Source organism: Notolepis coatsorum (assembly GCF_963971535.1).
Source record: "Notolepis coatsorum genome assembly, chromosome: 19".
Taxonomy (NCBI): Eukaryota; Metazoa; Chordata; class Actinopteri; order Aulopiformes; family Paralepididae; genus Notolepis; species Notolepis coatsorum.
Genome location: NC_140183.1, coordinates 90406058 through 90431850, shown reverse-complemented (window position 1 = coordinate 90431850; position 25793 = coordinate 90406058). Strand labels below are relative to the sequence as shown.

At 43.2% G+C, this 25793-nt stretch overlaps 1 protein-coding gene across 2 annotated transcripts; it reads left to right on the top strand.

Annotated features, from left to right (window-relative positions):
- Positions 1 to 1779: 1779 nt before the first annotated feature.
- Positions 1780 to 25272, top strand: dedd1 (death effector domain-containing 1). 2 transcript variants are annotated; one of them, XM_084336854.1, is made up of 7 exons: positions 1780 to 1829; positions 2135 to 2326; positions 2583 to 3102; positions 6519 to 6644; positions 7778 to 7924; positions 22519 to 22896; positions 23843 to 25272. In XM_084336854.1, exons 3-7 carry the CDS (start codon positions 2634 to 2636, stop codon positions 23854 to 23856), a joined length of 1134 nt encoding a protein of 377 aa, XP_084192980.1. In that variant the 5' UTR covers positions 1780 to 1829; positions 2135 to 2326; positions 2583 to 2633; the 3' UTR covers positions 23857 to 25272. The 2 variants fall into 2 exon arrangements, with proteins under 2 accessions (XP_084192980.1, XP_084192979.1); XM_084336853.1 differs by having other exon boundaries at positions 2569 to 3102.
- The last annotated feature ends 521 nt before the right edge of the window (positions 25273 to 25793 follow it).

Below are 25793 nucleotides of genomic sequence, written 5' to 3'. Positions count from 1 at the left end.
GTGATTCACTGTGCCCCGGTAAAAGGAGGTTGCTTTGTTTGTTGACTAACGGCAATATTAACTCCTCAATTTAACTATTTTTTATTCCAAATATAACTATATAACTATATATATATATATATATATATATATATATATATATATATATATATATATATATATATATATATTATATCAATCTGTGCCATACTATTGCATGCTTTATCTGGTTTCAGAAAAATTATGTATAGTATCTGGACTGATTCACAGTGCCCCAGGTAGCGATCCACTGTACCCCGTTACTGGGGCACAGTGGATCAAATATATTTTTACATTCAACCCCATCTCAGCATCTCATATTTGGCAGTTGGCAGGATCTGCTATCAATTCCACAGTATACCAGAACCATGCTGTCATCAAGCCAGGAAAAATGCTGAAATATATAAGAATAAAAATATATAAGATTTCTGATCCACTGTGCCGCGGTCTCCCCTACATTGGAGGGGTTTGTGTTAGGACATTTACAGGGGCCAGTTCCGAATTGCAGTCTCTCGTATAGGTGTTCTTTGAGAGTGGTTTTGAAAGTGGGTAGTGATTCACATTCCTTTACAGCTGTGGGTAGGGCATTCCACATTGATGTGACATAATTGCTAAACGTGTTTAGTCCCTTGTTTGTGCCGAATCTGGGTTTAACATGATTTGTGGAGCTCCCTCTGGTGTTGTGATCGTGGTATTCACTGACCTTTGGGAAGTATTTTGACATGTACAAGGGTACCTTGGTTGTGTAGTGTATCTTGTAGACCAGGCCCATTGCAAGTTGCTGTACTCTGTCGTCTACTCTAAGCCATCCTAGGTTGTCAAAGTGGGCAGGGGTGAGGTGGGTTCTAGGAGTAAGGTCAAGCAGTAGTCTGACCAGTTTGTTTTGAGATGTTTGTAATTTTGTTTTTAGCGCCTTTGAGGTGCTTTGGTACCATGAGGTACAAGCATAGTCGTAGTACCCTTGAATGAGTGCTCCTGCCAGAGTCTTCAGGGTATTCTTGTTTACCAGAGAGGAGATCCTGTTCAAGAATCGAGTTCGTTGGTTGACTTTTTTTTATTACATTGGATGCCATTTTGTCACAGGAAAGATTTGCCTCTAGGATGGAACCTAGGTATGTAATTTCATCTTTCCTTGTGACAATATTGTCACCCACTGTAACTGAGAAGCCGTTGGTCTTGCTGAGTTTGTTATTTGAACCGAAGAGAATGGACTCTGTTTTGCCCATGTGTAATGATAGTTTGTTATCAGCGAGCCATATGCAGATTTTGCCTATAGTTCCGAGCTGAGGTTGTACAGTTTCTTCGTCAAATGTATATACTCTCTTTTTTAGACTCTTCTTGTATCAAAAACAGTACTGTATTTGTAAATCTGGTATGTCATAAATGTATAGATGTAGCAGTAGGCTACTGTCTATCTGTATGTCATGTATGTCATATCCTGATGAATTGAAAATGGGGGACCCTGTCATGTAAACAAGACGAAAGTCTTTCTCTGGTCTGCATCCCCTTAAATTGTGTGTGTATTGCAATCTGTTAAATAAAGTTTCCAACCAATCAATCAATCAATTTAGGACCAGTTTTTTTTTTGTCTCTGCTGATTGGACAATGAGTTTACGGAGAAAATCTGACCGTAGATCAGTTTTAAACGCCTCAAACCTTACGTCACGAGAGATCAAATACTGCCATTGGCTGGTTCTTTGTTGTTGTCGTCCTGCTGCACTGCGTGGGTGGAGCGAGTGAGTGACAGATCACCACCACGAGCCTCCAACCAAAACAACAAAACCTCCGACATTTAGCGAACGACAAGGAAGGTGAGTTGTCGGAAAGAAAAAATAGTCAATATTTGAGATTATATATCTGCTTATATATTACATCGTAGATACATATGTCGATTTTTTTAAAGGGCTTTTTTTCTGGTTGGCGAATTGAGTCCCGTGCACGTTTGTTTCTGTGATGAAGGGTAAACAACGTCGAACGAACGGGCTAACTGTAAAGTAACGGGCAGTGCACGGACGACGAGCTCATTCTAGACACTTTGGTCGGGAGTTTTTATTCAATCGTTGGTACTTATTGTGACCATTTCTGGTCATAATTGATGTATTTTTTTCTCTCCCAGTGGAACGTGATTACGTAAGGGTCACGCTGCACAATTTGCTGCACTTTCAACACAGCTGTTGGGTGTTGGGTGAAGATCGGACGCTGCAGCCAGGAGATATTAATATTCAGATACACAACGACAGACTCGACATACTGTACATCCTGCACACTGCCTGTAACAAGACGGCGCCCCACTGACCGAACATAGCAGGTATGTGCGATTCAGCTCGTCGTCAAACACTGTGTTGTTGTTCACATAAGCAGCCCTAAATGTTACCAGCTAACGCTAAGCTCTCCTGGCCTGGCTGCTGTTCTTATTATTTCCTATTGTTATTTAAATGGTCAGAATATGTTTCCCCCATTTCAAAGCCAGAAACGTTACGTTGCGGTCGTTTAATAATTTCACATTCAAACCACTGTAGTATATGTCTGAACCTGTTATATTTTGACCAGCTCTTACCTAATAGGTTGAGACCTGCACAAGAAAAAAGGCCTATTCTCCAGCCCTGTTGCAGACCATGGCTGTGATGTATCGCCCAGGATACTCCATCAGGGACTCCCTGTACTGGGATGAAACGGAATGCCTCAACTACTATGGGCTGCTTTCCCTTCATGAGGTCTTTGAAATAATTGGCTCTCAGCTGACTGAGACGGACGTGGAAGTGCTCTCCTTCCTGCTTGAAGAAACCTTCCCTGGATGGCACCCCCTCGACCCAGCAGGCTGGACGGGGGACCCAGAAGACTTTGACGTGGCCCCTACTCCCCCTAGTCCTGCACTGCTGAACGCCTGGAGGCGGTCACAGCCCAGGGGCTCCCCTTGCCCGACGGCGGCCCGACACAAGCCCAAGACGGGCACAGAGCTGCTGCTGGAGCTGGAGAGGCGAGGGCACCTCACGGATGGCAACCTGGAGCCACTGCTGCAGCTGCTCCGAGTCCTCACCCGTCATGACCTCTTGCCTTTCGTGTCACACAAGAGAAGGAGGACAGGTAAAGCAAAGATCACCCAGCTGCTGTCTCCCCCAACACCCTCTCAAGTCTCTCCCCTGCTGTCTCCCCCAACACCCTCTCTCCTGTGTCTCCTCTGCCGTCTCTCCCCCAACACCCTCTCTCCTGTGTCTCCTCTGCCGTCTCTCCCCCAACACCCTCTCTCCTGTGTCTCCTCTGCCGTCTCTCCCCCAACACCCTCTCTCCTGTGTCTCCTCTGCCGTCTCTCCCCCAACACCCTCTCTCCTGTGTCTCCTCTGCCGTCTCTCCCCCAACACCCTCTCAAGTCTCTCCCCTGCTGTCTCCCCCAACACCCTCTCTCAAGTCTCCCCCCTGCTGTCTCCCCCAACACCCTCTCTCAAGTCTCTCCCCTGCTGTCTCCCCCAACACCCTCTCCTGTGTCTCCTCTGCTGTCTCCCCCAACACCCTCTCCTGTGTCTCCTCTGCTGTCTCTCCCCCAACACCTTCTCTCCTGTGTCTCCTCTGCTGTCTCCCCCAACACCCTCTCTCCTGTGTCTCCTCTGCCGTCTCTCCCCCAACACCCTCTCTCCTGTGTCTCCTCTGCCGTCTCTCCCCCAACACCCTCTCAAGTCTCTCCCCTGCTGTCTCCCCCAACACCCTCTCTCCTGTGTCTCCTCTGCTGTCTCTCCCCCAACACCCTCTCTCCTGTGTCTCCTCTGCCGTCTCTCCCCCAACACCCTCTCTCCTGTGTCTCCTCTGCCGTCTCTCCCCCAACACCCTCTCTCCTGTGTCTCCTCTGCCGTCTCTCCCCCAACACCCTCTCTCCTGTGTCTCCTCTGCCGTCTCTCCCCCAACACCCTCTCTCCTGTGTCTCCTCTGCTGTCTCCCCCAACACCCTCTCTCCTGTGTCTCCTCTGCCGTCTCTCCCCCAACACCCTCTCTCCTGTGTCTCCTCTGCCGTCTCTCCCCCAACACCCTCTCTCCTGTGTCTCCTCTGCCGTCTCTCCCCCAACACCCTCTCTCCTGTGTCTCCTCTGCCGTCTCTCCCCCAACACCCTCTCTCCTGTGTCTCCTCTGCCGTCTCTCCCCCAACACCCTCTCTCCTATGTCTCCTCTGCCGTCTCTCCCCCAACACCCTCTCTCCTGTGTCTCCTCTGCTGTCTCCCCCAACACCCTCTCTCCTGTGTCTCCTCTGCCGTCTCTCCCCCAACACCTTCTCTCCTGTGTCTCCTCTGCCGTCTCTCCCCCAACACCCTCTCTCCTGTGTCTCCTCTGCCGTCTCTCTCCCAACACCTTCTCTCCTGTGTCTCCTCTGCCGTCTCTCCCCCAACACCCTCTCTCCTGTGTCTCCTCTGCCGTCTCTCCCCCAACACCCTCTCAAGTCTCTCCCCTGCTGTCTCTCCCCCAACACCCTCTCTCCTGTGTCTCCTCTGCCGTCTCTCCCCCAACACCCTCTCTCCTGTGTCTCCTCTGCCGTCTCTCCCCCAACACCCTCTCTCCTGTGTCTCCTCTGCCGTCTCTCCCCCAACACCCTCTCTTCTGTGTCTCCTCTGCCGTCTCTCCCCCAACACCTTCTCTTCTGTGTCTCCTCTGCCGTCTCTCCCCCAACACCTTCTCTTCTGTGTCTCCTCTGCCGTCTCTCCCCCAACACCCTCTCTCCTGTGTCCCCCCCTACTCTGTCTCCCATGGAGCTTTCCTACTGTTTCAGTAAATAAAAAACACATGAAGGGAATAAGGCTAATAACGTCTTAAATTTTTTTTAACGCCTTGGGCCCATGGCCCTCTGACTTCAAGCGGTGGGGGACGTCGATTAGTATTATTGATTACCAATACAGTGTCCGTGTAAGTAGCCACATTCACAGATCGATTGCTAGCGTTGCACAGCAAGCTCCGATCCGGCTATAAATTAGGTGATAAATGTCTTACCGTCAGCCCGTGTGATACCCGGCAGCATTTCCCCGTTATCGATCGGCATCTGGTAGATCGATATGTCCATTGGTTGATGATAAATCCCCTTATTCCATAGTGAAATCTCCGCTTCGAAACGTGATACACGGTGCATGCTGTTGGTTTGTGATCAGAGTAATATGATACTCCGTTGGAGGGTAAAAAAAAATTATAATTCCATTTGCCCACAATGATACTGCAGTGGAGCGATGGCGCCCCTAAGAGGATCTGGCCGGTATTGCATGTTGCCGATTCCACAGAGGCGGGTAGATCTGCAGAGTCGATCGGGGATCTTGATCCGGTTATTAATATGGAATAAAACAATAACAACTTGCCACGGCTATATACGTGCCTCTGGTCCACAACGCATGGCACCGAAACACATATATATATACGTGGCTGGTCCTTAAAGTGTTAACACATTAACTGCCATGCTTCTATCCATCAATGTATGATCACTGCCACCAGTCTAAATCTATGGAGATGTTCACCTTCTTTGCAGGGCTATAACTTTTTAAATTGTATTGCTAAATTGACATTACTATGGCCCATTCAACATCGATTATCTATCGTTCAGGATGTAGGAACGTTATACTTTTTCATTCATACGAAAATACCGTCTAGATTCTAGAATATAAGTGTTTATCGTTTTCTGCAGTAATTCCTAGAACGCTAGTTATAGGCCTAAACGCATAATATAGATTATCAATTGCAGTTTATTCGCAATATACACGCTATATTAAAAAATCCAACTGAATACGATCCTAAACGTTATGACTCATCATGCGCGGATGAAAGGGGGGGGGGGGGGTCGTTTATAATTCCGTGATTGTCAGTAAATGCTTTATGTAGTATGGGTGATATATTGATCAGAGCGGTTTGCATTGAAATGAATAAACAATCGCGCTGAAAGTAACGTTACTGTCCTCTTACCGTTCGCCGATGAGACTGGAGGAAAAAGATCCCACTTATTTGACGTCGATCGACTAGATCCATTTCCGGTTTGTATGGCGCAATAAACGCCCAAATCATATCGATTATTGAGTTATGGCAGCGATCCATATACACGGATGTGTGTCTAGAGTCCCGCAACAATATGTGACTGCCGGACGGATTTCCGAGATGCACCGAGATCACCAGAGATCCATTTCCGGTTGTAACTTGCCCGATCATTCACCAGGCGGCGGTATTGAAGCGTTGCACGGTTGTGCCGAGTCCCACTGTCTCAGCAGAGGCTGGGTGGCGGAATTATGAATACCATGGCGAAAAAATGAAATATGATCTCAATAACGTTGTACGCCGTGGATTGGCGGAATTCGCATGATCAGCAAACCCTGTCGTAAGCCGTTTATGGTGGTGGATGTGTTAATGGCCATGTTGATTGTTTTTGAATGATGTATCTTGTGTTGGTGGTGCACTATAGATAATATCAGCATCCACAACCAGAAGCCCAATCTTTGTTGTTGAAGCCAAGTGACTAGTATTTAACTAAATTTCTTCCTACCTGTCAGTATCACCAGAGCGAATCAGAATGAATTATGGAATAGCGAACAGAGTCTTGGAGTGTCCCTCTGGACAGGGAGACGGTCAGTGGGAACAGACGGAACTACCTCGCCAAGAAATGACCATGAGAAGTGGTAAGCACGTTCCCTTTGGGTGGTTTTGGAAAAAGACAAATTCTCCCCAGGGGTTGTGAGGTGTAAGATGTAGATAGAAATCCATTTTTAGGTCAGATTGGTTTTGTTTTTAAAAAGCAACCACTGGGGGGAAAAGGAAGATGGAGGCTGCAGGGTGAATCTTTCCAAACAGGAAATTACTTGATAGTTAGATATCAGCTGTTGGATATCAGCTGTTAGAAATAAGCGTATATGGTTGGACGTCTAGGTGTATATGATGCAGGTATTTTCACTCCAGTGTTAAAATTGAGCCCACAAAAGATGGTAAAGTCGGCCAGGCCAATATTCAAATAACAATATTGGCTAATAAAGATACTTTAAAAGTGGCACCAGTCGAGTCCTAATATAGAATGTGTACATTGACCTTTGACAATGAAGTACATTAACAGATACAGTTAAAGTGCTTTTACTAGAGTACACCTCTGAATGCAGGGTATTTTGGTAAATTGGTAAATCATGGTATTTTTACTTTTACCTAAACTGAAGGTTTGCAACTATATATAATTGTTCTCTCACTTACCGATCATGTTTGTTGCCACCAAAAACGTTGTTATCTATGACAGCTGTGGAGATTGTCTGTTTGGATTTGGCGACACCTGTGGTGACTGGTGGTAACATCAGTGTTTTTCAAACGGCAGATCTCAGTGTTCCACCGCTTGCCTTGCCTACACCAGCTCTTCTCTTCCATGCTTGACATGTGTAATTTACAATGCATGCATGTGTTATTTCTTGCATTATATTTGAGTATTCGGCGGGAATGGCTGAAATACATTGAATGGCTATTTCAACAAATGCCACTGAGAAAATGCCAAATGTGGTATCTTTATTTAATTAACATTTTTAAATATAATAATCTTAAGTATTAACACCTTAAACAGTGCACGCTTCCACTCAAGTGTTAACCTCAGTTGCTTCAATGCTAATTATGTCACACTGGGTTAGAGAAAGGAGCCCTGTTTCGCTTTTCTGTGTGGACACAAGCCCTTACAGGACAACAAGAAGTAACGCAAATTAAATAAAGCCAACAGTATTGCTGCTCATAACAACGTATCCTAGGCTGGTGTTGTAATTCCAGGGTTGCTCTTGTCTACCAGGTGTCTCCAGGTTTCACATGCCGGGGCTTGCCGGCAGCCCGCCTTCCAAGAGGAGGAAGAGGAGGGGCCACGGCTGGAGTCGTAGATCCAAGAGAACATGCAGGCCGCCGCTCCCACCACCACCCCTACCACAGAAGATGACCTGCGGTAAGAGCACCGCCTCCTTCCTGTGTCTCTCTCTCTCTCTGCTAGATTTAGGCCACATCTTCTTGCCTACTTATCTTCATCTCACTCTTTCCTTTTGTATCTTATTTCCCCTTCACTCTTAAGAGTTATTCTTTCACTCCTTCACCAACATCGCCACACTGTTTTCTGCCGTCCAGTCTACAATCGTAACTCCTCTGTCAACCTCAGACTTGAGTTATTCCGGCCATTTGCACCACTAACGCACACAAAGCTGGCGTTATTTCATTGGCATAATATCAATAAATCACCTTCTTTTACTTACAGCCATAAAACGGGGATGTGCACGGGTGTAAAAAGTACCCAGAAATTATACTTAATGAAACTATGGGTACTGTCTCAAAATCGTACTCGAGTAAAAGTCAGTATCTGGCTAAAAACACACTTGAGTAAAAGTCAAAAAGTTTCTACTTTTAAATGTACTTAAGTACTAAAAAGTAAAAGTAAAAACTTTTTTTCTGACTGTCTATTCTTCTGATAGCAGGTGTTTAACTCATTGACTGCCACGTTGTTTTCCCATCTTTACTCCCTGGCGCCAGCTTTATTGACCATTTTCACGATGTTTGCGGACCCATCGTATATTCTATATTATAGCTATGGAGACAATAGTATGGCTCATTTGACAGGCACTATTTATAGTCCAACAGGGACAAAACAGTTAATTTCTACATACTTTCGTTTGTGCGCTATACCACGCTAAACATTGCCCTGTTTCAAAATAATCCAGGCTGGTTTTCTAGATCGCGAGATAAAGTGTGTTTTGTGCAGCGTATGCGCAAATCTTGCAGCTGCTTGCCTGAAACCTATATTATTGCCAGGTCAAAGGTAAACACGACCATATGTTTCTTCACAAAGCGGGGGGGGGGGTCTTTTTCAGACGCTGCGATCATACAAACGCATGTTTTAGGGTGGGGTTTTGGTAAAGTAGACGTAAAATAGATGTTACCTTTGTTTTAGAGGTACTCCATTTCTCACTTCGAGTCCAAGTGTCTTGAATTAGAACAGGGTCAATATAACGTTAGGTAGCCCTCATCGGTTGTCTTCTTCATCTACTATACGGCCAGACAATAGACAGAGCCGAATAGGTTTCATCATCGGTCGATTTGATTATAGGTTTTTATACGTTTTACGTTTTACATTAGTTCGGCCAGAGAAACAAATATACTAATTCAAATAGTTGGACCTGCGACATTTGTATTTTATAGGTCTGCATTTTAAATGTAAGGAGTAAAAAGTATAAAATGTTTTCTTAAATGTAATTGAGTAAAAGTACAAGTATACAAACCTAATAATACTCGAGTAAAGTACAAATCCCCCAAAACAGTACTTTTTAGAAGTACAATTACTCAAGTACTTTACACCCCTGGCTGTAGGTCTATCAAAACACACAGCTTTAATACAGAAGTTACCTTTCATTGCTTTTGCATTCAGTGTAAATGATTTCTCCTGGTCTCATTTAGCTCATTCTGCTTTGTTCAATCCCTGTAACTGGCTTCAAACTGGTCATGTGTCGCTGGTTTTAAGTAGGGTTGTTATGCCTGTATCTCTTGTTGCAAAATAATTTGGTCTCAAGTTACCATTTAGCCTAAGTGCTACTTTACAGTGAGTTTGGTACTTAAATAATACACTGGTATGTGAGTGCTCATAACTTTTCACTACCTAGACATTCCAGTGTCTTCCAGTTAACATTAAGAGGGTGGGAAGCTCTCAAGATTTCCCGTCGGTTGTAGCTGCTGTCTACTGAGAGTGGCAACCGTTATTTTAAAGTAAGCCTATCTCAATTTGATATTGAAAAATGTACCATATTGGCTATATATATAAGTTCTGTATGTTTGAACCAAAATCAAGGTGCTGTTTGACCCCTCGCAAATAATTTTTTTTTTTTTTTTTTTTTAAATCTTGTTCGATGCACTAACAAGTTTTATCTGTCTTCCTATTTCTGTGGCTTTGCCCTCAGGGTCCTGTAAATGAACAGCCACATATTAACAGGCTCTTTGCCACACTAATGAACAGCCACATATTAACAAGCTCTTTGCCACACTAATGAACAGCCACATATTAACAAGCTCTTTGCCACACTAATGAACAGCCACATATTAACAGGCTCTTTGCCACACTAATGAACAGCCACATATTAACAAGCTCTTTGCCACACTAATGAACAGCCACATATTAACAAGCTCTTTGCCACACTAATGAACAGCCACATATTAACAAGCTCTTTGCCACACTAATGAACAGCCACATATTAACAAGCTCTTTGCCACACTAATGAACAGCCTCATATTAACAGGCTCTTTGCCACACTAATGAACAGCCACATATTAACAAGCTCTTTGCCACACTAATGAACAGCCACATATTAACAAGCTCTTTGCCACACTAATGAACAGCCACATATTAACAGGCTCTTTGCCACACTAATGAACAGCCACATATTAACAAGCTCTTTGCCACACTAATGAACAGCCACATATTAACAAGCTCTTTGCCACACTAATGAACAGCCACATATTAACAGGCTCTTTGCCACACTAATGAACAGCCACATATTAACAGGCTCTTTGCCACACTAATGAACAGCCACATATTAACAAGCTCTTTGCCACACTAATGAACAGCCACATATTAACAAGCTCTTTGCCACACTAATGAACAGCCACATATTAACAAGCTCTTTGCCACACTAATGAACAGCCTCATATTAACAAGCTCTTTGCCACACTAATGAACAGCCACATATTAACAAGCTCTTTGCCACACTAATGAACAGCCACATATTAACAAGCTCTTTGCCACACTAATGAACAGCCACATATTAACAAGCTCTTTGCCACACTAATGAACAGCCTCATATTAACAAGCTCTTTGCCACACTAATGAACAGCCACATATTAACAAGCTCTTTGCCACACTAATGAACAGCCACATATTAACAAGCTCTTTGCCACACTAATGAACAGCCACATATTAACAAGCTCTTTGCCACACTAATGAACAGCCACATATTAACAAGCTCTTTGCCACACTAATGAACAGCCACACATTAACAGGCTCTGTCTGCAAAAGGTCAACATGCTTACATACAAAATGCCCTTTAAAAAGCCCATTGAGCTCCACATTATTGAACTGAAATCTGAAATCCCCATGTGCACTCGTGTGGTGCGCAAGTGTTTTGCGCAAGTAATTGTGCACTGGACCACATCAAGCCTATGGTTTTGTCATCTAAGAAAGTCACACATTCATTCAGGCTTACATGAATGAAAACATCCAATTCTTGCATTAAAAAAAAAAAAAAAAAATCCTAACCATTACTTTTGAGTTTGTCCTCATTGTGAGAACCTGCCTCTGGTTCGAACTGCATGACGCAAGGAGAGCTTAGTGGCAGAGCATCTCCTGTATTCACATCTATGTTGCTCAAGCTGATGCACATCTCATCTTCATTCTTACATCTCAACACGTTGGGCATTTTATCACCTTAACTAGCTTCATAAAGTATACGCAAAATCATAGGGATTTCTTCCCTGCTACCATGTCTATTATCTGGCCCTTCATTGCCTGCTTTCTTCCCTTATTTCATCTTACTTACCTGATTATTTTCAGCAACTGTTGTTAAGAGGCCCAGGCTGATAGGTAGGTCTTCTCCTTTTCTCCATGCTGTGATAGACTCGTCCAGTCCAGAGTGACACCACTAGTTTCAAGCCCCCTCTCTGCTCTATTCCTAAGTTTGAGATTATTACAGTAAGTCGTACAAAAGTATCAATTTCCAGTCCTCGCATGTCTTCCTGAAAAGTTATTTTAGACAATCTAGCCTCTATTATCCACTTGAGACCAGACCGCTATTAACTCTACTGTCAAATGTCCTGTTCCACTTTTCTGCTATTGCCTCCTCCTTTGTGCTGGTGTTCGATGCTAGTTCCTCTCACTGCCATAAGATTGAACTAACAAAATACACAAATTGCCCTTCCTATGAAACCTGCTGGTCATTCATGCAGACCCTCTCAACAAAGTCAACTCGAATGCCAATCATTGCCCAATTGAGATTTTACAATTGAGACTTAATTCAAAGCCATCTCCCATTGAAGACAGCCTTCCTAGCCTATGCAGCGTGAGTGACGTGCCTGTGACTGTGACCATGTTGCTCTCTTGACTCCACATTTGATCTCACCAGGTTGACTCAGGATTGTGACTCAGATCGAGTAACCTAGGAAACGGAAATGGAGAGGGAGAGAGAGAGAGGGAGGCTGGGAAACGAAACAAAAAAAAGTCTTGTTCCTCCACTCTGTCCGTACGTTCAACAGTGTGCGTGCTCCGCTCTCACAAGTCTGGTCCGGTGTCCAAGGTAAAGAGGCCCTCCTCCTTGTAACGGGGGTGGGCCCGCCGCTATGCTCTGTGTTCAATATGCCTGTGTATCATGATCTTAGCTGTCCTACCTCCCTATCCCCTTCAGAAATACCTTTTGCTCTCCACCAACTGTCCTGGAATGTCCCCCCTTTTTTTTTTTTTTGGTTCTGTGCGCTGTTGATAAAGAGGGTTATGCATCTCCATTCTGTTCTGAAGTCCCCTTTCTAAACGGTCTCAGTGTTTCACGGAACTGACCAAGAGTCCTCTGCAATGTGCGACAAATATTTCTCTGCTGAATCCTATCCGACCTCCAAGCTGACATACAAATCTAAAATGTCTTTAAAAAAAAAAACTAAAATCAACACACAACTCAAGTTACATTTTTGATTTGGGAAAATAATTGTCCAATTGGGGATACTTCGGGTTGTTCCATAATGAAGATATAGTATATTTCTAGATTCAATATTTCTCAATTTCCATTGGAATGAAGTGTCCTCTCATTCAGCAGATTCATTGAGTCCATTGTATTCTCGTGGCACCCTGTCCAGTACCTCTGGTCATACATACCTGGTCTACAATTCAAACAACCAACTGATTCTGAACCAAAACGGCACTATAGTCTGACCATGTATTCCATCTCAAAAGAACCCATATATGTTATGTTATGTAACCCCCTATAACACCCTATATGTTGCCGACAGATGGCTTGTGGACAAAGCTTCTCTGTAACCTTTTGCTCAATCAGTTCTGAGGAATATAACCCAACTTCGCTGTGCTGTGGGAAGCCCCTGCTGTATCTCATCTCTGCACCCTGTGTGAGCCCCGGCTGTGTGTGTGTCGGAGGGAGCAGAGATGGATAGGGCAGACCACTCCAACGCTCCCAGCATTCAGTCCAGCTTCCACTCTTCTTACCCATCATGGTTTATCTCTCAAGTCTCGGATCATTTTCAGTGAAGTGTCTCAATTACGGTCTTGACGTTGACAACTGCTGTTACAACCTAAATTCAGCTCATGGGGTGGTTTCATGCTATCTAAATGGGATGCTTGTGACCGTTATGTATTAGCTCAGATTTTCTTTTGACATAAAGTGATATAAAAAATTCAAAATACTTGCCACTAGTAGTGTAATCAATGCAGAGCCTTTAGCTTGCTTACAAAGACTTATCGCCAAAGTTCTGGTTGCTTTCTGTTTCAGACGGACAGTGAACAGAGTCCGGTAACAGGCTTTTAATCCACACCACAACATGCAAACTATCCACAACAGAACACTGCAGTCCTTGTGTATTTCTGAGGCTTGATTCCTCCATCAGACTAACACGATGTCCACACTGGGGCTATCTAGCTAGCTAGTCATTGCTTGAGTCTGAGAAGCATCAGGAATACAGGAGGACTGCTGTATTCTGTTGTGGACGGTTAAATATTTTGTTTGCATCTTGTGGTGTGGCTTAAAACCTTTTTGTTACCGGACTCCGTGTGCTGCCTGTCTGAAGCTGCTCAGCTTGCTCCGAACGTAGTCAGAACTTCTACCATGCGTCTTGGTAAGTCAGCTAATGGCTATGCATCATTACACTACTGGCAAGTATTTCATACTACTTAATGTAAAAAAATAAAGAATTTAAGAAAATCTCAACTATCTCTTTTTAAATCCCCTTGCTTGTCATAATCGGCTGGTAATTTTAGGGTTAAAGGAGAACACTGGTGCAATTTAAATTATTATTGCCAACATTGTCTATGTGGAAAATCCATTGGATAATTCAGACTTTTCACTCACCAGCTAATACTGTCTATTCTCTGACTACCTGGCCAGGTTACATCTGCCATCAGATCCCAGTGTTAAAACACACTTTAAAACGTGTCACAAACTGTTGTCTTGATCATTCTAATCCATCATTTTAATCTAGATGTGTATTAAAGCAAAGGTACCCTCCACTAAAATGTGCTCCTCTTGGAGGCATGACTTTGACTATAGTGAGTAGTGACTATACTAGCATACACAGAAAGCTGAGTAGGTACTGATGTATCTTGAAAGACTATAAGCTGCTGACTTGGGATTCTTAGTAAATATCAATGGGTGCTTGTTGTCAATTTGCATATTCATAGATCCTTGCTTTCTTAATGAGGGTAAAGGTGTAGAGATGCTGGTAATACATTTTCAGTAGTTAATTGAACAATTAGGTGGAAAACATATTTATAAAAATTGTTTTCCTGAAACGATTTTATAAGGCAACAAACTGCCATGACTAAAGATGGTCACCCTTAAAGGGGAATGCCACCTATTTAAATAATTCACATAATGTGCTTCCTGTACCCCAGGACAGTTAATTTAGTATTTGTGAAAACGCATCACTCTCCTAAAGATAGAAATCGGAGAGAGAACCCTCTAATTGGGGATGTAAAACCTGGGCTGCTCGTGGCTCTTACACCCAACTGAGGTTTTAATTCTGATCCAGACCTTGTAGCAATGCTAGAATATAAACCACCTGATGAAATGAAATGGTCAATAATGTGTTGCATGATAACATCACTTTAGGAATAATAATCCATCATTGTGCTGCTTGTCGAGGCTGTTTTGAATATGTAAATATTAGGGATGTCCGATATTATCGGCCGATATCGGCATTAAAATGTAATATCGGAAAATATTGGTATCAGTTTTCCAAAAAAAAATTAAAAACTTTTTTTTTCTTTTTCTTTTACATTTCTATAACCTTTATTTACCCAGGCAAGCAAGTAAGAACAAATTCTGATTTTATTTAACATATGCATATTTAAAAGTATGCATAATGTTGTGTTAATTCCACAACAAGAGATATGTAATGTTAATTACCTGAAATTATTCCAGGGGGGGGGGAACCCTGCATATATTGGTATCGGTTGATATCGGTATCGGAAATTAAGAGTTGGACAATATCGGTATATCGGTATCGGTAAAAAAGCCAATATCGAGCATCCCTAGTAAATATTCATGTATGTAAAACAATGAGATCTAATGATTTCCTGCATGCAAGGCAAATCGGACAGAGAATTAATGGCAATTGACCATATTCACACGGTGGCCATTTTGCTCTTATGTCATACTGCGGATGGGATTCATTTCCACCCTCTTCGGAACAGGATGGAGAGGAATCTCATCCTGAGCATGACATGAGAGCAAAATGGCCACCGTGTGAATTTTGGTTGATGGCTGAAGAGCATGGGGAAATGCATTGAGTGGTTGAGAGTGAGACTTTTCCTAGGCAATGGTGGCAATACATCATCAGAAGGCAACCTCTAGGCAAAATAGCCCCACTTGGCATTGCATTTGTTTTGGTCTGTTGTGTGGTTTGATGCTCTGGTGTGTGGGTTGGAGTTGAATGGGTATAGGGGAGGGGTTGCTATTTCTGACCACACTTCAGTGTCTGCCAAGAAAGGTCTGGAGAAATTCACTGTATAATAATCCAGGAGAGACTTCAGAGCTTCAGTCCAAAGTAGGACACTGGAGCACACAGATTAAATCTTGACTCTGATGAAGACACACCCTGCGTCAAAACGTTGTAAATAAAAGTGTATTGCCTTTTTGATCCGTGTGCTCCAGTGTTTGGACTAAAGCTCTGAGGTCTCCCTGATTCAACATTGCCCTACTCTTGAGAGCACCGGGCAAGCCTACATTTCATTTTTGTTTCACTGAGAGTGCCTGTGACTTCTCCTTTTGCTGAATAATAAACTCCGACCCACACATCCGACCAAAACGGGGAATGTAAACAAAATGCAATGCCAAGCGGGGCGTAGAGGTTACTGTTTGACGGCATTACAGAATCTACCTTTAAGGTGAGGGACTGTAAAGGTTAGGTTAGGCATCAAGGCTGTGGTCATTTCAAGCATTCCACTTAGACTCTAGCATGTCGCAATATATTATGAATCTACCACTAAAGCGATTTGCTGATTTTGACTTTCACAATCAACTATAACCCAGACTCGAATGTCATTGCCACTAATAGAAGTGAGTGGTGTGCCAATGCCTGCTTGTTCTTGAAAACAAAAGAAACCCAGTGGACAGATATCCAACCGACTTGTGCTTGTCTCTTTCCCTCTCTTTCTCTCTTTTTTCTCTTATGTTCGCAGTTCAAAACAGACCCAACCTGTGTGTCAGGAATACACTATCCTCACACACAATGAGAGGGAGAGAACGAACTCTAAATGCTCAGAACTCGCAGAACTCTAAAAACTCAACTGCACAAACTGTACAGAGGGCAATTTATTTTGTCTAGGGGGGGGACAAAGAGAGGTCTGTCCGCCTGTCTCTCAGAGCTCCCCTAACTCTCTACTCATGGTCAGTCGTTCTGCAGAAAAATGGATCGATAAAGAGTTGAAGCTCTCCGCACCAAGTGACTCCTCGTAAATGGGTACTTAAATTTTTTTCTTTTCTTTATTTTTTGGTCGGAGGGCGGTGGGGTGAAATGGAGGAAGCCGAACCGGCTGGGTGTTTAAAGGGGAGAAGATGAAAGCTGTGCCTCCTAATGTCCTGTCTAAGTGGATCTATCTGTGTCTGATGAAGCGTGAAGTGCTCTGTAACCCTAACAAAATGACTATCACTGTGTTCCTGTGGTTTTAAATGGCCCTCTTCTTCTCCTTGCTACTATCACTGCTCTGCCACCCTGCTCACTAGGCAATGGGCAGGCAGAAATGGAGGCCATCTATAAATGCTGGCCTGTAATTGCATGAAGGGCAGGTGTTTATCACAGCCCCCCCCCCCCCACACACACACACACACAGTTTGATGACACAAAGGGAAAACTGTTACTGTTCTGTTGCTCAATAATTTCATTGATTCCGCACTGAATATTGCATTAGAATATATCACAGAAAATGTACCTCTCTTGAGTGTTGACTGTCCATATAAGCTTGACAGTCTGTTTGGCATTCAGCAAGTTTTCTGCCTCCGAGGAGTGTAGTGCTTAGTAAGCGCATCCTGTCGCAGCTGATTTGACAGTGTGCTGGCAGGAACAGATAACTCTATCCTCTAAGGACGGTCATGATGTGTGTTATGATGAGGTGCCTCTTCCAAGTGTCGAACTATGCCATCTGTTTTTGTTGTCCATGGTCTCTCTCTCACACAGAAATGCAGTTCTGGATCACCATTATTACCAGTAGTCAGCTGTTGTCATTAGACATTGTAACGAAGAGAGAGGATTAATATCATGTCAAACTAAGGCTTCATTCATGTCTGTTGTTTTCTCTAAGTCAAGACTTCTGTACAAATGACAAAAAAGACTGTTGGGTGTTCTTGTACCATAACATTGCCTTCATGAAGGGAAAAAAAAGAAAAAAAATCTCAAACTACTTCTGCGTTCAGTTTTCTTGTGTGCAAACTAACTTTTGAATTCAGTGCTGTCCTTGCTTCGGGGGATTTAGATGAGTTTAGATTATATTTAGATCTTCTACCCTTTTTATACATTCTTACACCCCTCGTTAACTGTAGTTGAATCTCCTTTTGATCCGGTTAATTTGCACAGTATCCTCATTACAACTATATAAAGCCCAGCAAGCGGGAAACCGTGTTTGGTTTTCACTCTCCCTACAAATGTCAAGAGATGCAAAAGCAATGCCATAATTAAACGTTTGCATTTCTAATATTGGCATTTTCCAAAGTGTATCCGTCTCGAGTCTTGCCATGGCTCGATAACTGAACAGTGCATCCTATATTTTCAGTTCACCAGGCACAGCCTTCTCAATGAATACTTTTCAAAATTGTAATGGACTACTAGACTCTCTTGCCCTTCCTCTGTTGAGAGGATACAACTTGTGTGCCTTAAAGCCCCAATCCAAATGAGTTTGAGTGTATTTGGTATATTCACCTACATTCTTGGAAGAGTTTCTAGATGGAAAATACGCTTTTTGGAACCTTATTAAATCAGAATATAGGTGTCTTTGACTCAAATGTTTACAAATATTGAACAAACAAAACAAAAAATACAGCAAATATAATTGTATGCATAATTAACTTTTTGTCCAGTGTCCCTCCTTGTATCAAAGGCCCAATTAATCAACTAGGAAATGAAAACATGTCTCCATTCCTATTTCTCATTTTTGGTGGTGGTGCTGCTACCCATTTATTTACATTTGGGCCTTTTTGAGCATTAACAGTAAACATCCAATGAAATCACCATTTGAATCATTATAAATGTAGTTTACGAGATATATACCTAATACTATTGCTATCTAATACCCTACATACATAATGCTCTCGCTCGCCCACCCCCCCCGGACCCCCACTTGGATAATCCATCCATTTTCATTCGTTTCTAACCAGGCACTACAATTCATATGCTAGCTTTTATTCTCTCCACCACTTCTAACCAGATTGCAATGTTGGTTTCACTGACACCTAAAATTCTTGCTGTAGAAATGTCTAGATAAATCACATGGAGATAGGTTCGGTAAGAACCCAAGTTTTACATTTCTTTTTGCGGTCTGATCTATTGCTGACCACACCTCCAGGCTCTGCCAAGAGAGTTCTGGGAAAATTCACATTATAAGTTACTATATAGCTATAATTACTATATAACTATCTTATATTATAGCTATATAGTAACTTATGTGCAGCAATAGCACCCCCCCCCCCCTCCCTCTATACCCACACATCAGATAAAAAAAAAAGTTAACAGTGCATCACCAAGAGAGGTTCTTTTGCCTTGAGGTCGCTGTTTGACATTGAGATTGAGGTTGCTGTTTGACAACTGAAATCTGGTTCATTGTCTTAAATTCAGGGTCAAAGCTGTATGTACTCTGTACATACAGCTGCTGTGATTCTAAAAATGTGTTTTATTTTAGTCTTTACTCTTTTGCATTAGAGCTAGAGAGATATACAGAACTATGCAACTCTGGCTTCAAAGCGGCGAAGGAAAATAAAGCGCCTTCAATACAATGTCATGTTGGGGGAAAGAAAAACACCTCTATCGGATGGCAAATTCTGTATAATAATAATAATAATAAACTTTATTTGTATAGCACCTTTCATACAAAAGTTGCAGTTCAAAGTGCTTCACAACAGTAAATAATACAGGCATAAGTGAGCATAAAAAAGATAGAGAGGTAGCAAGTAGGGATGTCCGATATTATCGGCCTACCGATATTGGCATTCAAATGTGATATCGGAAAATATCGGTATTGGTTTAAATTTTTTATTAAAATAGTTTACATTTCTATAACCTTTATTTACCCAGGCAAGCAAGTAAGAACAGATTCTGATTTTATTTATTGTCAAAAGTATGCATAATGTTGTGTTAATTCCACAACAAGACATATGTAATGTTAATTACCTGAAATTATTCCGTTTGTTGGGGGGGGAAACCCTGCATATATCGGTATCGGTTGATATCGGTATCGGAAATTAACACTTTGAGTGCCGGGACCCGTCTTTAGACGTCTTTGCTGGCCATGCTAAAGTTGCCGGAGGACGCGTTACGTCGTCCTTATATCAATATTTAAAAAATCTGCGATCGGATTCATATGTCCCCTCCGCTGGCCTGAGATCCACCAGCAGGACCCACTGAGCTCTCTGGCGGTTCAGGAGCGCCATCTGGTGGCCGATCGGCGCAATCGCCAAACAGGATGTTGAATAGAGGTTGTCATGACGACCGTAGTACTTCCGGGCGCTCGCTATAGTTCATGGGACTCTGGCTCGTCACGCTACACGGTGATCGATTGGCAATAACTCGATAAACAACATGATTTGGACGTATATACCATTATACAAGCTGGAGATGGACCGGGTAAAAATATATCTCATAATGATAAGATTTCTACTCGACGATGATCGCCCAACGGCGCGCGGAGACTGGGGTGAGTTTCAGCGTGTAACGTTACCGTCTTCGATACTAACTGCTATTATCAACATTTGACCCACATTAGATGATTGGTATAACGCTGCCCACGGAATTATAAACGCCCCCTCGCCCATCCGGTCAACATCAGATGACGTGTAATAACTTCTAGAAGTACGTCTAGTTGGAATTTTTTATATCGCGCTGATTGCCATCAAACTATTTCATCATCAATATAATGCATTTGGGGCTATAGATCACGTTCTGGAGAAAGCTGCAGAAAGAGATGAAAACATACTTATACATTAGACCATACTTTACTATGAATATGTGAATGAAAAAGTTTAACGTTGCTACACAATGAACAATACATATAGGACTTTGAATGGGCCCTAATAATGGCAATGTAGCAATAGAATTTAAAAAGTTATAGCCCTGCAAAGAAGGGGACTTTCTCCATAGACAAATAGCGCTGGCAATCTATGGTATATCATGAATTTAACCTTAGGCAGCCAAAGTGTTAAGAGTTGGACAATATCGGTATATCGGTATAAAAGCCAATATCGAGCATCCCTAGTAGCAAGGTAAGATAAATCAGTGTTTCACATTAGGATCTAGCATCCCAATAGGCCTCTCTGTTTACAGTTTCATTCAGTAAAAAAAATAGAATAGACGAGAGTAAAAAAGTGCGGTTTGATTCAGTTTAAAAATAGGCTAAAAATAATAAAATAGAACTGACATAAAATAGTTCAATACAAATATGACAACAGAGCAGTGCAAAGTTCTAACATACAACAGAGCAGCGCTCTTAAAATCACAGTGCATAGGAGGGAGTGAGATAAAATTAGCATAAAACCGACACATGAATTTGATAGGAAGTGTATAAAAATAGGCAGGGTAAGAAAAGTGCAGGTAAAGTACAATTTGTGTCAGGATGTCCCTGATGTTTCAGAGCCAGGACACCTCTGGTTCAAGGGGTTGGGACGAGTGGGAGGGATGGTTTTTTTTTTTTTTTTCAGCAAAATTCCTCAGGCTGCTGGTTTCCACTCGGAGCTCTGGATAAATGAGAGAGGAGGCTGACTCTGTACAGTATGTATCCTCCATGTTGCATGTCCGCCAAGCCTGTTACTGTGGAACTCCAGGGACTAGAATGACGTAACACAAGCTGCCGCTCCAGGACTCCCTACACTACTTACCGGTAGTTGCCTCGACAATATTCCACCATGCTAGTTGCACACCTTTCTGTAACGGCCGCCAAGCTAATCGCAATCTATACCAATGTGATCCCTTTTGGCAAACGCAAACCATGGTAAAGAAAACTTGCGATATGAACGTTACACTACAGGACTTGCTATACGGTATAGAATAGTGCGCTGTTGTTGGATTCCTTATGTTGTTCTTCTCATCAACTAGTCCCCTCTGATGCCAAGACAACCACTGTACAGCCGTCCTGCGTCCTGTTCTTAAATGTGGCCATTATTAAAAATGTTCAGCATGGCTGGGAGGGAAGGATCCATTTTGGGGCTGAACAATTTAGCTAATTGCTATTATTTTGACTGATGCTGCAATTGCGATACGATCCACGATATTGGAGGGAACCATTTTAAATTTTTTATTGAAAATATTAGATTTTTGCAGGAATCTATGCCAAACAAAGGTGTTTCCTAACTCGCGATGCGATTTGTACGCCTGGGACACCTCTGCTAATTGTTCAGCCCCAATTCATTTTTTCTTTTTTCAATCATCCAAAAGAACGTACCATTGTTAGACCCACATGCTCTTGAGTATCACAGCAGCAGTAGCGACCGGTCCGATGACTGGCAGAGCTCTACTATGCTGTATGGTTCCTTACGTTTCTGTTGACCGCTGCCTCGCCGCACAGTTGCATCTGTTGCTTTGTCAGATTTTAATGAAAGGAAATCCCCCCCACAGTTTTTATTTTCATGAGTATTTCTGTGCCGTATCCCACAAGTCGGCCTGCTTATTGCAATACATCCCCCCCCCCCTTTTTCTTTTGTTTTTTAAGAGCTCTGTGCCCTTGACCCTCCATATAATCCCAGCTTAATAAAATGTATAGCAGATAAATTCAAGTGGCCGAGTTGTTAATAATTTGTTATTTTGTGTGTTTTGTTTCTCTTGTCTCTTCCCTTTTGTTCCACCTCCATGGCCCTCTTCCCTCTTTTATTATTCTTGATATGACCCTCTGTCCAATCGGATCCTTCCCTTCACCCGGCCTTTGGCTCCTTTCCTGCTCTTCATCCTTATTTCTGTTTCCTCTCCTCCTTCCCTTACTACACTCTTCTTCCAATTCACTCTTTCTGTCTCCTACACTCTCTCTCTCTCTCCCATTATTCTATCCCTTGCCTCCCCACCACCACCTCCCTCTGCCCCCTCCCTCCCTCCCTCCGTCAGACGTGCGCCTGCGGGTGCGGGCAGAGTACCTGGAGCACGAGTCGGCCCTGCGCGGCGGCGTCTCCTCGGACAAGCGGCAGCCGCTGGAGCGTCAGTTTGAGCTGTTCAGCCGGGCCAACTCGCTGCTGCGCGCCCGGGACCTGGGCTCCATCGTCTGCGAGATCAAGTTCACGGAGCTGGACAACCTGGAGGCCTTCTGGGGGGACTACCTGAGCGGGGCCCTGCTGGAGGCCCTGAAGGGAGTGTTCATCACCGACTCCCTGAGGATGGCGGCGGGCAGGGAGGGCGTGCGCCTGCTGATCAGCGTGGACCAGGACGACTACGAGGAGGGCCGCAGGCTGCTGATGGCCAAGAGGAGGAGGATGCTGTATGCTAACGGTAAGGACTGGGATCAGACACCGTATGGGGAGAGGAGGCTGACTCTGTACAGTATGTATCCTCCATGTTGCATGTCCGCCAAGCCTGTTACTGTGGAACTCCAGGGACTAGAAGCTCCAGGACTCCCTACACTACTTACCGGTAGTTGCCTCGACAATATTCCACCATGCTAGTTGCACACCTTTCTGTAACGGCCGCCAAGCTAATCGCAATCTATACCAATGTGATCCCTTTTGGCAAACGCAAACCATGGTAAAGAAAACTTGTGATATGAACGTTACACTACGGGACTTGCTATACGGTATAGAATAGTGCGCTGTTGTTGGATTCCTTATGTTGTTCTTCTCATCAATTAGTCCCCTCTGATGCCAAGACAACCACTGTACAGCCGTCCTGCGTCCTGACTACAATATCAAGGTTGAAGAATTGATCCGTGTAGCATAACATTATGAATTGAAAATGGGGGACCCTGGTGATGTAAACAAGACGAAAGTCTTTCTCTGGTCTGCATCCCCTTAACAATTGTGTGTATTGAGCCGTACTGTATTGTACCCATTCTGCAATCCGTTAATAAAGTTTTCAATCAATCAATCAATCAACACTATTGAATGTTGTATCCTTTGTTTTCACATCATGTCATAATGCCTCTCTGCATCCATTTTGTGTGCCTCATGGTAAGCATTTAATTAACCCCCGGGATGCAAAATGTGCACATGATAGACCCGTTGGTTACAGTTTGTCGTTTTTATGCACTACCCCCTTTGTGGGTGCAGTGTAATGCATTTAATAACCACTAGATGGCAGACCTTGCCATGGCTTGCAAGCCGACATAAGGGTTGACATTTTTATCTAGGATTTTGACTATTCTGATGTAATTTACGAATAACGCATGTATATGAAAAATGTACAGCTCTGATTGCTTGGCTCCTTTGTGTTGTCTGTACAGGTGCTGATCCATAGGACAGAAGGAAGAAGTGGAGGACTTTGATGAGAAGAGGATCGTGTTGTCTTTTCTTCTTTTTAATACCTCAGTGACCACAGGAGACGAGCAGGCCTACACCAGCAGTTCCAGGGCAAAAAGCCCCCGAGATGATCAAACTTGAATAAAGGGAAGGCGAACAGGACCGCAAGACGTCACGAGCCTCTCTGTATCGTTGACACATACAGGTTGCACTTACGTTTGGAAGCTCTCAGACTGTCATTGAATAGAAGGCCTGTGCGCGCGCACACACACACACACACACACACACACACACACACACACACACACACACACACACACCAATCTGCTCATCCTTTATTCAACCATAGAGCATTATGCACTGCTGATGGGTCTCTAAATTCTAATGGAGAGAGAACAACAAAAAGGGTTATGTTCTGATGATTAGTTTGACAAATCTCTGACTTGAAAACATATAGTTAAACCAGTGTACGTGAGCCACTCACCTGCTGCTTCCGTTTCCAGGGAAATGTTTGATTTGAGAAGATGGATAAGGTTCAAAATATCTTAAATGACAAAATGTGACAGCCAAAAACATTTATTTTATTTAAAGGTCATATTTGTTAAGTAATTGACATTTTCCATATTTTTTGGGGAGTGAATTAAATGGTGGTGAAGTAGACCAGTACCTGTACTGTACTGTAGATTTCTGCCCGTGTCTGAGTCTATCTTTGCGTTTGGAGAGGCCAGTCGACTCCTACGCCACCCTGATAACAAACATGGGCTAGCCCCATCACTGTGTGTCGTGATAACCCAACTTGTGATTGCAGTGGTCAGTGGTCAGTGGACATGCCAGGAGATGACACCAGTGATTAGAGTCGGGCCTCAGCGGACCATGGAAGATTCATCACTGCGAGCTTGTCAACAGCGACCAGGATAGCACAACGGGAGCTTGTATCCTGGCTTCCAGCTAGGCCTCAGCAAGTGCTTCTTCCAGCAAGTAAAGCACAGGACAGTGCGTCGGTCAATAGAAGTGATGTTGGAGAGATCAAAATCAAAAGTGCACATCACAGCTCCACTCAGCCTTGCCATGTGGGCCCAGTAGAGTGGCTCATGGACAGCTGTCTAGCCACCCTGCTGGAACTAATGCCTGGACTTCACTCATAGAGGACGATCAATAAGGCCCCTCGCTCTAAGTCCCCTCATACAAGCAAGACTTAAGGGGACAGTCTGCTTGCTACAGTCTGAAGCACAGGGTTCTGCAGCACCAGGCGCAGACAAGTGACATAGCATCGTTTACTTTTGTGTGTTTTTTTGGTATATTAATCTATTAATGTATCTATGTACTGTTCATAAGAGAAAAGAAAAAAAATTGTAGTCTTTCAGGGGGAAACGTTTGTTTAAAAAGATGGATGTTTTCTTTTTTGCATGGCCTGTCTTTTTCTGTGTGTGGAAATCTTAATTTAATATATTAGAAATAATCTCTGGTGAAAATAAAAATATCTTTTGTTGAATATAATGTGTGAATGTTGTATTGCACAACCATTGATGTTTTCTCGGTACAGTCTGTGTAAATGAGGTATAACCAAAGAGAAATTGGATCTTCCACCATCTTTATAACGGGGACTAACCACACCTGACCCAGAAGTCATCCACATCTAAGAAATATGTCAATACATACGAACCTAAAATATGTTTAATATTTAATATGTGAACATTTTTAAATGGCTGGATCTTGAGTCATATTTGATCTGCAATGCCTAGTTTTTATAGTTTGATCTGGATTTTGTTTGATCGTTCACGTGCAGTTCCAGTGTGCAGAGTGGGAGCAGCTAATTTTCATTTAAAGGTACAGACATGAAAACAGCCCGTTGAGAACAGGACTGAAACACTCCACAAAGTGTGGTGGGTGTAACAGGAAAAACACGATGGCTTGCTTGTAAATCTCTATTTAGTT